Raw genomic sequence first — 13,024 nt, forward strand, 5'->3', positions numbered from 1 at the left:
TACAGAAAACAAGGTTAAGTTCATCCTTGAACTACCTTTTGCATGTGTAAAGGTAAGGATGAGTGCCACTAAATATCATATCATTGCATGTCCTCCGTATGCTCCAGCAAACCAATGATGTGATGTCCATGAAAAATGGGGCCTGGGTATGGTGTTTCAATGCTTTGATATTCCTATGAATGCATCCTTGAGGGGTGAATTGTGGGCAAATGTATATTCAACAATCTAAAGCAAAAGGGCAATGGAAGAAGACATGATCTCTAAATTCAAGAATTAGTCCATTGCAGAGCACACATTCATAAATTGAAGATGGAAATTCCAGGGGATGATGCAAGATCGGCGTATCAGAACCCGGAATCGTGGTCCAACCAGTTTGAAGCTAACTAGTGTTTCTATGGGCCAGTACAAATTGGTTTCTCACAATATATGATAAGTACATCAATCATTGCTACTCCTTCATAAAGAATGTCACTCTCGCATTTTGAGGTCGAACTTTAGATAAAAGATTAGACCAATAATATGTGTATTATATGTTATAAATTTTATACCATTGGATACTTTTTGAAATACGAATTCAATAATATAATTTTTGTAGCATGTAATCCTTGATCAAATTATTAATCTAATTGTTCGTCAAACTAAAATTTCGAAATGCATGCATGTTATTCTTTGTGAAAAAGAGTATACATGAGTATATAACTATGTTTAATAAGTACTCTCTCCATCTCATACTAAGTGACAAAATATTACATGTATTTGGACGCTTCGTGGGTATAAATACATCCATATTTAGCAAACTTGAGTCACTTAATAATGGAGTGAGGAAGTATATAATTCCACTTTCTTGTAAATTAATTACTCCAGCTCTGGGCATCGATCTGTATAAAGACTTGGCCAGCAGAGCCCCATTCATAGATCGACACACAGACCGCGCTGCGCCTACTAGATCGATATCTAGCATTCTTCCCTTCCCAACAATCCAAGTCAAAGGTACACCCATACATACACTCTCTTCAATCGGCCATGACAAGAGCTAACGGTAACGGTACCGTGCCCGTGCGTGACAACCGCCGGAGCATGCAACACGCTGAAGGCCCTGCGGCCGTGCTCGCCATCGGCACGGCAAACCCGACGAGCACCATAGCGCAACAGGACCAGTTCGCCGACCAGTTCTTCCGCGTGACCAACAGCGACGACCTTACTGATCTCAAGGCAAAGTTTGAGAGAATATGTAAGAGCTAGCACTACAAATTATCCATCCTCCCATTGTCAACTGCATGCTCCCCAGTTTGCCTAATTATTAACATAGTCTGATCGTGCATATAGGTCATTTTAGCATTCTCAATTTCTTGTTTTAGGCAGGGGTGGTCTCGCGGGTAGTCTCGGGTGGACGCGTACGTAGAGCCTGGATGTCCATGTTAGGATATCGGTTCTTTTAGATCTCCTGTTCTAGTTTGGTCCTAATTTGTTAATCAATGGGATTCTTCCTATGATTCCATTCAAAGGAATCAACACACTAATTAATTAGAGTACTCTTGGCCGTATGTCCTGTGCTTTTAATTGCATGCTGTGAAAATGGCTAGAAGATAAAACGGGCACGTACGTACACAGGGACACAGCGTAGCGGGCCTGCTTGCTAATTTCGGCGACAAAATCTGCTAAATATTGTATGCAATTAGAGGGAGTACTGTATTAAGAGATGCTGTTTCAGGTTGATCATGACACGATACTAATTAACTTGCTTTGCAACCAAAATGTTTCTAACTAGCCTAATTTCAACTGAATTCGATCGATCCAGGCGACAAGACAGGCATCGAGAAGCGGCACTTCCACATGACGGAGGAAATGCTCCTCGCCCACCCGGAGTTCCTCGACCGAGACCAGCCATCCCTCGACGCTCGCATCGAGATCGTCGCCACCGCGGTGCCGAAGCTCGCGGAGTCCGCGGCGAGAAAAGCCATCGCCGAGTGGGGCCGTCCGGCCAGCGACATCACGCACCTCATCTTCAGCACCTACTCCGGCTGCCGCGCCCCTGCCGCCGACCTGGAGCTGGCCACGCTCCTCAACCTCCGCCCCACGGTCTGCCGCACCATCCTCAGCCTCCACGGCTGCTACGGCGGGGGCCGGGCGCTGCACCTGGCCAAGGAGCTCGCCGAGAACAACCGCGGCGCGCGCGTCCTGGTGGCATGCTCCGAGATCACCCTGGTCTGCTTCAACGGGCCCGACGGCAGCAACCTCGTGGGCCACGCGCTCTTCGGGGACGGCGCCGGCGCCGCCATCGTCGGCGCCGGGCCCTTCGATGCCGCCTCCGGGGAGCGCCCGCTGTTCGAGATGGTGGCCGCCACGCAGACGACGGTGCCGAAGACGGAGCACGTGCTGGGGATGCAGGTCGCGGGCGGCGGCATCGACTTCCACCTGGCCATCCAGGTGCCGATGCTGATCGGGCAAAACGTCGAACAGTGTCTGCGCGACGCGTTCAGGGCCACGCTTGGGGACGACGACGAGGACGGCATCCCGTGCTGGAACGACCTCTTCTGGGCGGTGCACCCCGGTGGGCGCCCGATCCTGGATAACATCGACGCCGTGCTCAAGCTGGAGAAAGGGAAGCTGGCGGCGAGCCGGCAGGTGCTGCGCGAGTACGGGAACATGAGCGGCGCCACGATCGTCTTCGTGCTCGACGAGCTCCGCCGGCGTAGAGAGAAGGATGGCAGCGGCGGCCACCAGCTTCCTGAGTGGGGTGCCTTGCTGGCCTTCGGACCTGGAATCACGATCGAGACCATGGTGCTGCGCTGCCCGCCGGGTCTCAAGGGAAATTAGTTCATTACCAGGGTAAATATACACATTTACTACACTACACCGCTGCATATGCATTTTACAACTTTTTCATAAATAAAAAAACTCAAAGATCAATGGTCTTTTCTTAGATCAAAAAGATCAATGGTTGATAAGCATTTCTCTCATAGAAAACTCGAAATCCATTAAGAATTAAGCACACTAGCTACCCGCTAACCAGACCATATTTTAAGACCACACTCTAGTACCAGAAAATATACTGGTACTTGATCTCTATAGGTCATCATGCTAAAGTATGATTTTGACCTAAAGCCAGAGTATTAATTGATCAAATTTTATCCCAAATATGCATGGGTGATGATGGGTGCATGCATGTGTGTTGTCCGTTCCAGTGTTTTCAACAAAAGTTCCTGTCCTGGATCTGCAGTGTTTGTAATGATTATTACCATATTTGTCAAGCTTTCTAGGTGTGTAATTAAATATCGCGACTTGTGTGGAGTGTACTATCAAACTCAACATTGATATATAATGTACTCCCTCAATTTCAATATACACCGCGTATGCTTTCATGCACATGGACCAAGGCTTAGCCCCTCTGCGTACTCCAAAGAGCACATGCATTTCGATTGCAGCGTGGTATTAATTCTGCCCGTCCGTTTGAATTTCTTATTCCCACGAGGAAAACTCCCGAAATTTTCTGCGGCGCGCCGTGCCTCTGCCGACTCCCAGCTCCCGAACCAGCCACTCTCAGCCGCATGCATGCGCCGTGCAGACCAATCAGCCGCATGCACGCAGCGCTACTCCAAGCAGGAAAACACAGCGCAAATCAATTTCGTTCGCACGGCTGGAGCTGCATGCATGGTCTGTCCCATCGATAGTAGGAGCAATTAGTGTTGCAGGAATTAAAGAAAAACGAGCTGTTTAGGAATTTCCGGAAAAAATCCATACGCGGTCTATATGGGAACCGAGGGAGTACCTTTCTATAAAGTTCAGTTTCTATCGATACATAAATCTCTTGAAACATATGTTTCTTTGACCAGGATTTCCATGGCCAACCGTGGGATCCTAAAATTTCTAATTCCACGTACCAACAAAGAATGTTTCAACTTTGACTAAATTTGAATGCATCCAAATATAATAAGTCATGTCTAAATACACTAAGTCATGTCAAAATTCATTAAAATTTTGACAAACTTAAGACATCTTTTGTTGGACGGAAAAAGTACGAGATATGAATACGAAGGGTCTTGAACCCTCATCCACGGGAATTAGTAGCCTCATATGACGGGCCGCTCTCGCCAATAATGATTCATTGTACCTATGTCTATAAATTAATAAATTCGTGTGATTTGCTAAAAAAAATGCAGAGTTAAAGTGACATGTCATCTTTAGCAGTACTAAATGAATCATATGATATATGATTGTGCACAAGAAAAACATATGATTCTTATGGAATTTTTCCTAGAAAATCCAACACAAGTGAATCCTAAGCAAAAAACGATCCACGTAGAAATAATCCTGAGGATTATAACCCTTCAAAAATCTTTTGAACCACTGAAACTTACGCTACTCGTACGCCAACGAACGGTAATTGTACTACTTTCTCCGTACAACAAAAGATGTCTCAACTTTGACTAAATTTGAATGCATCTATACACTAGGTCATGTCTACATACATTCAAATTTTGATAAATTTGAAACATCTTTTGTTGGGCGGAGGGGTAGTTTTTCCTTACATGCTATTGACGTGCCTTGCTTGCTTATGAACCCTTCCATCTCCTGATATCCCTTTCCTCTTTCCCTTTTCAATGAATCCATTGTTTTCTATCACCTTTCTATATGCAAATTGGATGAATCTTTTGAAAACTTTGGAAAGGATATTTAGGTACTTGATTGATTTAAACTCTAATCAAGGTTAGATGGGTAATTAGGCCCTAATTATTCATCTACTATGTTAATCACATCCGGGCCTGTTCCAGGGGAAATTCCCTTTCTCCTCTTTGCACGGCGGAAGGTCTCTTCTCAAGGAACGTAGCAGCTGGTACGTGCACTAGTGAAGTCCAGCACTTTTTTCTTTTTTTTCGATGAGTGAAGTTTTTTTTTAAGACGAGAATTTTATTCATTAATAGCAGATTACATGTCTGAGCCTGTAGGTAGCAGAGTTCTGAGAATTACAAAGTTGTCTCAAAGGACAGCCAACAGTTCTGTGAAGGCTGTTAGTACAAGAATTCAGGGGAGTGATATTACATCTATTCTTAGCTGCCCTGGCAAGCTGATGAGCAAGAGTATTATTATCCCTAGGAGTGTAGATCATCTGAGAATTCAACCTAGAGTGGGCAGATATAATTTGAGAAAGATAAGCTCTAATAGACCAATGTCCTGGATGGTTGACGATGTCCTTCTGTTGGCAGGCAATAGGTAGAGCTTGGCTGTCAGTCAATTGCTTTGCACCCTGCGATGAGAGATGAGATCAACAACAAGAAGCCATCTCAAAGCTTGTTCACTGGAATGGAGGTAGCTTGAATTTGTGCAATCCACCTGCATTGAGGATCGAGGGATTCAATGAAGACTCCAAGGCCGGCAGCAGCAGCTTCCCTCCCGTCGACAGGTTTCTTTCAAGCCGCATCCGAATAGATGTTAAACCCATGCAAATGAGAAATTTGGGAAGTGAAAATGGGTGTGGTAGAAGATGTCAATTGATTATGCTCATTATCTGAATCTGCAGAAGTCTTCAAATCCCGCCCTGCAATTAAACTTTTAGTGTTTGGATAAATTTGAAGAGGGGAGGAGACGTTTTTGTTAAAGAGGTAGTTGTTCCGGACTTTCAGATACACCAAAGGAAGGTGAAAATGTTTTGAAAAAAGGCATTCGAGTGATCACTTTTGATGATTGCTGCAATTACATCAGCGATGGTATTGTGCTGAAGAGCATAAAAATCAGATCTGATAAACCAAGAAGAGGTAAACCGACGAATGGACAGAGAAAGAAATGACGTTTCTCTTGGTGTGCATGCAGCGAACTGCAGGCTGCAGCAGCACATGGGCGCGCTGATCTGGGGGCACATGGGCGCACTGATCTGGGGGGGAGTCCCATTCCTTTTTCCTTTTTTTTATTTTCTTTTACAGAAAAAATGTTTGGTTTCAGGCCATGCTGTTTAATTCTCTGCCGACGCCTCCTGGTCCATATAAATCCCCCTCCAATCAAATAAGCCGTGAAACAGGTCACGATGTGATGTTGTGAAGTTCACTATGTTATAAAGAACAAATCTAATCTGCAGATCCAGTTTCTTTTTAAATGTGATTCGAGTACAGCAGGTTCTGTAATCTCACTTCAGTCTCATTCAACTCAATAACGATGCTGAATTAAACCCATTTTATCATGATGAACAGACAAAAAAAATCCTGCATGAAGAGGAAAATTGTAATCATTAATGTTTGATTTGCACCTAAAATTGCAAAATATTGAGGGGATGTACCAAAAGAAATCGTATTATAAATAGTGAACCAGAACAACACATAAATCTTTATTATCGTATCTGGATCTCCAATTATACGCTACACGATCACGTGCACGTCCTCTTGGTTCTTGCTGCCGTATAGGCCAGTAATAACAACGATCATATTGATACACCGTACCATTGCATAGTTGTTATTATCACTTCATATTTCAGGAAATAACCTGTAAGTTTATCCTTTCGCCTACAGTATTTCTTAGTGGAGGCGGATCACAATACGTGCAGTTGCATCCTGGCCACTCTCCGTTGATGAAAGTACAGTTGGAAGTTGCCGTGGGACCAAGTTCCTCCAGACACATCTGCTTGCAATCCTCCGGAATACATCCATGTGGGTGAAAGCTCGACCCACACTTGGCCGTTGCCTTGGTCACCATGCCTGTGAATTTGATCGAATGGGGGAAAAAACACCCCAAAAAACCATAGCACATCGGGTGGAAATCTACAATATAGCTATTGTGAACTGCAGGCTGCAGCAGCACATGGCCGCACTGATCGGGGGGAAATCCCAACTCCAGGCGCGTGGGCCGTTGGGCTCTTCGGAAGTTTGTATAGTGGCATCTGGCCCAACTCCAGGCGCGTTGGGCCAACAAAGCCACGTGACGACCTCAAGTTGGAACGCCGTTCGAGCTCTGCATCGGAACGAAAAACGCTGCAGTTTGCGGCACGTAGGATGAGAGATCCCCTGGAGCCTGCAAAGCTGGCACGTACGTGGCACGACGTGGGGGCACCGCTGTCCATGCAGAGCACACCTCTGCCACGTACCCCTGCTCCGCCTTCCACATGTCTCAGCCAGACTTCGCCGCTCTGCCACCGCCGCAGCTTATATACCCCGATTCATCTCCGCGACGAGCCCATCGAGCACCTGGTTGTCTTGTTCAGCGTACGTATTCAGCGTAGGTGATAATCACACGATGGCAGGAGAGCAGGCGTACCACAGGGGAGGAGTCCACGGCGGCGGCAGCGCCGTCGGGGAGGAGTACATGCGAGCGATCCGCGGCGACGACGACTACCACAACAACTACTACGGCCAGCAGCAGCAGCATCCGATGGGCGTCACGGTCACGAAAGCCGTGGCGGCGGCGGTGGCGGCGGGGTCGATGCTGTTCCTGTCGGCGCTGACGCTGACGGGCACGGTGCTGGCGCTCGTCGTGGCGACGCCGCTGCTGGTGATCTTCAGCCCCGTGCTGGTGCCCGCCGCCGTCGCCGTGTCGCTGCTGGCGGCCGGGTTCGTGTCGTCGGGCGCCTTCGGGGCCGCGGCGATGGGCGTGCTGGCGTGGATGTACAGGTACTACGTGTCGTCATCGGGGGAGTCCTCCTCGCCGCCTGGGGCAGATAAGGTGGATTATGCCAGGGCCAGGCTCGACTCCAAGGCGCACGACGTCAAGAACTGGGCGCAGAACCGCCTCGACCAGGCACGCACGCAGTAGAGTTGTGTTCTCGGCCCGTGTAATGCACTTGGTCCGCGGCCGGTGCTGTCGCCTATGAATAATGAGTTGCAGATCTAGCTAGTTTACTACTACTTGCAACTTCTGGAAGAGGACATCGTGAGGTTTTTAGTTAGCGATCCATGGAAACCAACTGAGAATAAATCCCACTCTCAGTCAGAGCGATGCTTACTAAACTGAGACGGGAAAGCAGAGCGAACTTATACCTTGATTCCACATGGTTTTGCCCAACTCTTCTCTTTCTTATCTTTTTTTGCTGTCATATACCATGGCCCAACTGCTCTTTTTTCTTCTAGCTAGTTTACTACTAATCAAATTCTGATTGATAAAAACATACGAGTGGATGCACGTGGCAAAAAAATAAAGAAAAGAAAATTGATGCAGGGGAAGAGTTGCAAGATCGGTATTTCTGTTTTCTGAACGATCCTGTATTTCATTTCGTTTATACTACCCTGAGTGTATCCGAGTACAAGACTGACCCTGTCACCTAGAATTCCGTAGAGCTCACGCTTCCGTTCCTATAATCGCGTTGACAGTCCGTTGAGAACTTGAGATCTTAAAAAAGGGGATATCGGGAGGTCGACCAGGAATCCTATTTACACTTACCTTAAAGCACGCAGAGAGGGAGATCCACATCAGAGGAAACTAGTCAGTCCACGAAAGATCGATCAATCGAGCTCATCGGGACGCAGGGCCGCCGTCGGGGCAACAAGAGCAAGCTCAAGGCGAGGAAAGACGTGGGACCAACGACGACGACCCGTTCAGGACATCCCCGAGCATCTCTTCGAGCTGGTCCTCCTCCGCCTGGATTCCTCTCTGTGGCTCATCCGCGCCGCGGCCGTGTGCCTGCGCTGGCGCCGCGCCGGCGCGGACGCCGGCTTCCTCCGCCTGTTCCGCACGCTCCACCCACCCCACGTCATCGGCCACTGCTACACCGTCGACCCATACTACGACATGCCCCCACGGAGTAGCTCGCCCGGTATGGCTGAATGTGGGGGCTGCGTCTTTGTGCCGGCTTCTTCTTCCTCGCCGCCGGCCTTCGTTGGCGGCCGCCGCTTCTCCCTTGGCTTCCTCCCGGACAGTAAATCCTGGGAGCTCGTGGACTGCCGCGGCAGCCTCCTCCTCTCCAGGAAGGAGACCTGCTGGGTAGCACGAATGCGGCCCCTCCTCGTGTGCGAGCCAACGACGGGGCGCTACCAGGGCATCCTTCGCCCGACGGGCCTGAATGGACGCAGCCTCGGCATGTTCCTGCTCGACGGCGTCCAACCCGACGGCGGATGCATCAACATGTCCAACTTCAGGATCATGTGTGCCATGTATACGTTCAACATCTGGCACCACGACCGTGAAACGCCGTTCGCCTGCGTCTTCTCCTCTGGCAGCGACGGCGGCTGGCGCGTCGTGGATCATGCCGGCGACATCGTCCTCCCATTCCCAGGAAAGATCAACTCTCTAAACTTCGTGGGGCGTGCCAATGGGTCCGTGTACTGGGAGATCGACGGCGACGCGGCCGTGCTTGCTCTGGGCGAGGCCGGCACGGGGTTCTCGCGTGTCCTGTTCCCGGAAAACGTCCGTGCATCGCACTGCGAACGGACCTTGCGGGTCATGGCCGGCGCCGATGATGGCGCCGCGTTGCGGGTTGTCCGCGTGATAGGCAGCGAGCTCAAGGTCTTTGCGCGGCTTCCGGGGGGCAGCAGCGGCGCCGGCGATGAGTGGATGCAGGAGAAGCTCCTGAGTTTGCCGGAGGCCACCCGTGGGCTGCCAGGACACGAGGAAAGGTTCTTCCAGGGAGCAGCTATGATTGTGGACGCAAATGCGAGCTACGTCCTCGTGACACCCAGCGAGAAGACGTGGCTCTTCTCCGTCGATCTCGAAACGATGGTGGCAGAACGCGACCACCACAGGAACAGGTTCGCGGGGGCAGCGCAGGCCTGCGAGTTGCCGTGGCCGCCCGCCTTGCAAGCTTGTTGCGCTGATCGCGGTAGGGGGAGGAGGAGATGCCCCTCATCATGATGTGCTAATAAATATTTTTGAGATTTCCTATCGATTTGATATCCCCCTTGTGATCGTTAGTTGATTTTGTTCTTGATCTCCTCATTCAACTGAAATCTGCTTATAGCCGGCCAATTTTCCCCATTCACCCTGCGTTTCTTTCTTCAGTCTTCCGATGCATCATCGGTCCATCGTTTTCCGATGCATAGTATGGGCATATGGCCAGGTCTGCTCGATGCACAACGCCAGGGAAATTTCCTCCCTTCTGGAGAAAAAAAAAGTATTCCTGAAAGGGTTTTTTTTAGAAGTCTTCCTGAAAGGTGAGATGGGATCATAGGACCGTTCGCTCCAGGCTAGATCGTGCTTGTTCATATGGCCTTGCTTATGGGCTATGGCCTAATCAGTAAGTTGTGATTTATAGTAACTAGGCTAATTCGGCCCAGGTCAAAACAGAGGACCATGTTACAATCCATCTGGATTCACTCACCTAAAAAAAAACCTAAATAAGCTTTGGAGATCTACCGAAAATAAATTAGCTGCTGCGCTAGGCGTCTTGTTGGGTGACAATTTGACAGGATCCGTTGGCTTCCTGACGATCCGATATATAAAATCTAGTCTATTTGAGAAACACAGTACTACAAACGCATACGGTCACACACGCGCATATACTCACCCATATGAACGGTCACACACGCGCATATACTCATCCATATGAACGCACACGGACAACCTACCCCTATGAACGTCTGAAACGCTAAAATTTCACATAGAATATTTTTTATATTTTTCAACATCGATATAATATTTATCTTTCAAAAACACCACAGAAACTTTGCAGCATAATCATGACTATGTAGCAAATATTATGCCTATACAGTAAATCATTGTTCAGTGTAGCAAAACATCTAAAGAAAGGATCGTGACATCGACATGCGATGTACCTAGAATGAGCAGCGGAAGCAGAAAAAAAAATAGATGTAAGGAGAAAACCATGTACAACGCAAACTAAGTAGTATATTGCTTTGTGTTCAATAAGTATACAGTAAAAGTCCAAAAGTAAAATATTGACATAAATTATAAGGCCTATATAATACATATATTAGGCTTCTGGAAAAATTTAGGTATGGCCGTCTTGCCTTACCGGTGCTTCCACTGATGCCTAGAATCGTTGCAACTTAATACATTTGTCCAATTCTGAACCTCATGACCTGGCGCGAGCTTCCTCTTCACGTGATGCTGGTCGTTATGTTTGGTTCATAGAGTTGCCCGACACATTTTGTATTCCTCCTATTATTAATCAATAAAGCGGCAGTCTCTTTCCCTAAAAAAAACCTAATTTTGGTTTTTCTTCTTCTTAAATTAGACATATTTTTTGTGCGTATAAAGTTCATTAATACACACCAGTGTGCTGTAAAGAGTAGCACTCTCACATATGTCAAGTATGCTTGCATGTTTAACTGTGCCCACTTGTCGATTTATCTTTGCATATTTACTCGTTTATATATCTCTGCTTACCGATTTGTCAGTTTATTTGCCGATTTAGTTATGTCTACTTGTCGATTTATCAATCTACCTGTCAGATTATCCGCCCTTACTTATTGTCTTATCCGCATCTACTTTTCAGTTTAATCATGTCTACTTACCAAGTTAATTATGTCTAACTATCAGGTGAATTATGCGTACTTACCAGGTTAATTCTTTCTACTTACCGATTTAATTGTGACTACTTATCAGGTTATCTGCATCTTCATATTAGGACCCATAAAATTCAAGTCTCATAGTTACCGGGTTAATTGTGTCTATCTACCGGATTATTTGTGCATGTTTACCAGATTAACCAACCATACTTACTAGTACCTGTAAAAAGTAAAATTACAATTCTCATGGTTACCAGGTTATTTGCATCTACCAAGTGGATTTATTTGTGCTTGCTTATCAGTTTTGTGACTACTTATTAGATTATCTACACATCATTACTATATTAATAATGGCAATCCTATTGATAATAGTCAACGAATAAGTCGAGCACACTGACTCTTTTCCATCTCCATTTAACCCAGTCGACATGAGCAGGAAAGAGAGAAATTATGTGAATTTCGTAGGTGCAGCCCTGTTACATCCACGACACAAACAACACATCACTAGGACAAAAATGACCTTTATATTGCTTGACAATCATGCGGCATGGCAAGAGTCGGCGCAATCTTAAAAATCAGGATAGATGCTAACGCGGGGAGAAGTTTCAACTGGTGGATTGTCGGCATGTAAAGCAGCGGCCTTGTGCTGATGGTGGCCACGGTGAGCGCTCTGGGGCTTATAAAAAGTACAGTCTCATGATTACCAAGCTATCTGCATCTATTGTACTTATCATATTATTTGGGCCACCTTATCGTATTATCTATGTCGGCTTAGCCACACATGTTTATCAGTTCAACTATGTGTATTTATCAGGTTAATCATGGTTACTTACAAGATTAACAATATCAGGTCAACTCTGTTAATTTCGGTTACAAAAACCATGCCTACAACTGACCACTGTAGCAAAAGAAAAAAGATATTCTAAAGCCTCATTCCTCTGCTTTCTTTGTTGTTGCTTCAAATCTGACAAACACATCAGACTGAAGGCACGCTCCACTTCACAACAAAAGAATTACTTGCCTCGAAGACTATAATCAGCAGCAAATAAACTCCTCTTCGCAGGTTGTTTTAGTACATCGAAGTGGTTAACTATGCCCATGTTTCTGTCCATCTGGTAGTGATACAAAACGCACAAACACGTTTCAATCGCCATTAATCAGCTGTTTTTCTCTCCATTGATCTAAAAACTGGTCAGATCTGAGTGACAGGAACCTACCTGAACAGTAGCATGAGTTGGCGCTGGAGAGATCACGGCTGATGTCTTCCCGCAGTAGCATCCGGTGAGGCGGAGGTGAAGTGAAGAGATGGGCGACCCGGAGCTTTAGTGTGCAAGAGAGGTAGAAGAACATGGAGGCGGATGGACTGTGGAGAGATGCAGCGGGGTTTGAGATCCAGAGCTTGGGAGATCAACAGACGGTGGCTGTCTCGGGTGTGTGAGAACAGCGCGGCGGCGCCCCGCGTAGCTGGTGTGCTAGGAGGAGCAGCGAGAAAAAATTGGAGATGGGGAATGAGAAACAAGACGGAGACTTGGTCGTACAGGTACGGAGACTATCGAATCGGACGGATGCGCGAGCGCCGCACAGTAAGACGCCGGTGGGCACGTGTGTAGGTTAGATTCCTCCTTTTTTGTTTGATTTTCTAG

The 13,024-nt window shown here is 47.1% G+C and overlaps 3 protein-coding genes and 1 long non-coding RNA gene across 4 annotated transcripts; 3 read left to right on the top strand and 1 right to left on the bottom strand.

Annotated features, from left to right (window-relative positions):
* The first annotated feature begins 858 nt into the window (after positions 1–858).
* Positions 859–3,366, top strand: LOC100835138 (bisdemethoxycurcumin synthase). The gene is made up of 2 exons (XM_003576369.4): positions 859–1,231; positions 1,799–3,366. Exons 1-2 carry the CDS (start codon positions 1,024–1,026, stop codon positions 2,815–2,817), a joined length of 1,227 nt encoding a protein of 408 aa, XP_003576417.1. The 5' UTR covers positions 859–1,023; the 3' UTR covers positions 2,818–3,366.
* Positions 3,367–7,166: 3,800 nt separating this feature from the next.
* LOC100835448 (oleosin 16 kDa) lies at positions 7,167–7,970 on the top strand. The gene has a single exon (XM_010239764.2). It carries the CDS (start codon positions 7,219–7,221, stop codon positions 7,732–7,734), a length of 516 nt encoding a protein of 171 aa, XP_010238066.1. The 5' UTR covers positions 7,167–7,218; the 3' UTR covers positions 7,735–7,970.
* A 763-nt stretch (positions 7,971–8,733) lies between these two features.
* Positions 8,734–9,765, top strand: LOC112268686. Its single transcript, XM_024454629.1, has one exon. The coding sequence runs from the start codon at positions 8,734–8,736 to the stop codon at positions 9,763–9,765; it is 1,032 nt and encodes a 343-aa protein (XP_024310397.1).
* A 2,400-nt stretch (positions 9,766–12,165) lies between these two features.
* Positions 12,166–12,741, bottom strand: LOC112272302. Its single transcript, XR_002965924.1, has 2 exons — positions 12,599–12,741; positions 12,166–12,493 (listed from the first exon to the last, which is right to left on the bottom strand). It is a non-coding gene; the product is annotated as an uncharacterized LOC112272302 (long non-coding RNA).
* Positions 12,742–13,024: the final 283 nt, after the last annotated feature.

This window comes from Brachypodium distachyon, chromosome 4, assembly GCF_000005505.3.
Source record: "Brachypodium distachyon strain Bd21 chromosome 4, Brachypodium_distachyon_v3.0, whole genome shotgun sequence".
Classification (NCBI taxonomy): Eukaryota; Viridiplantae; Streptophyta; class Magnoliopsida; order Poales; family Poaceae; genus Brachypodium; species Brachypodium distachyon.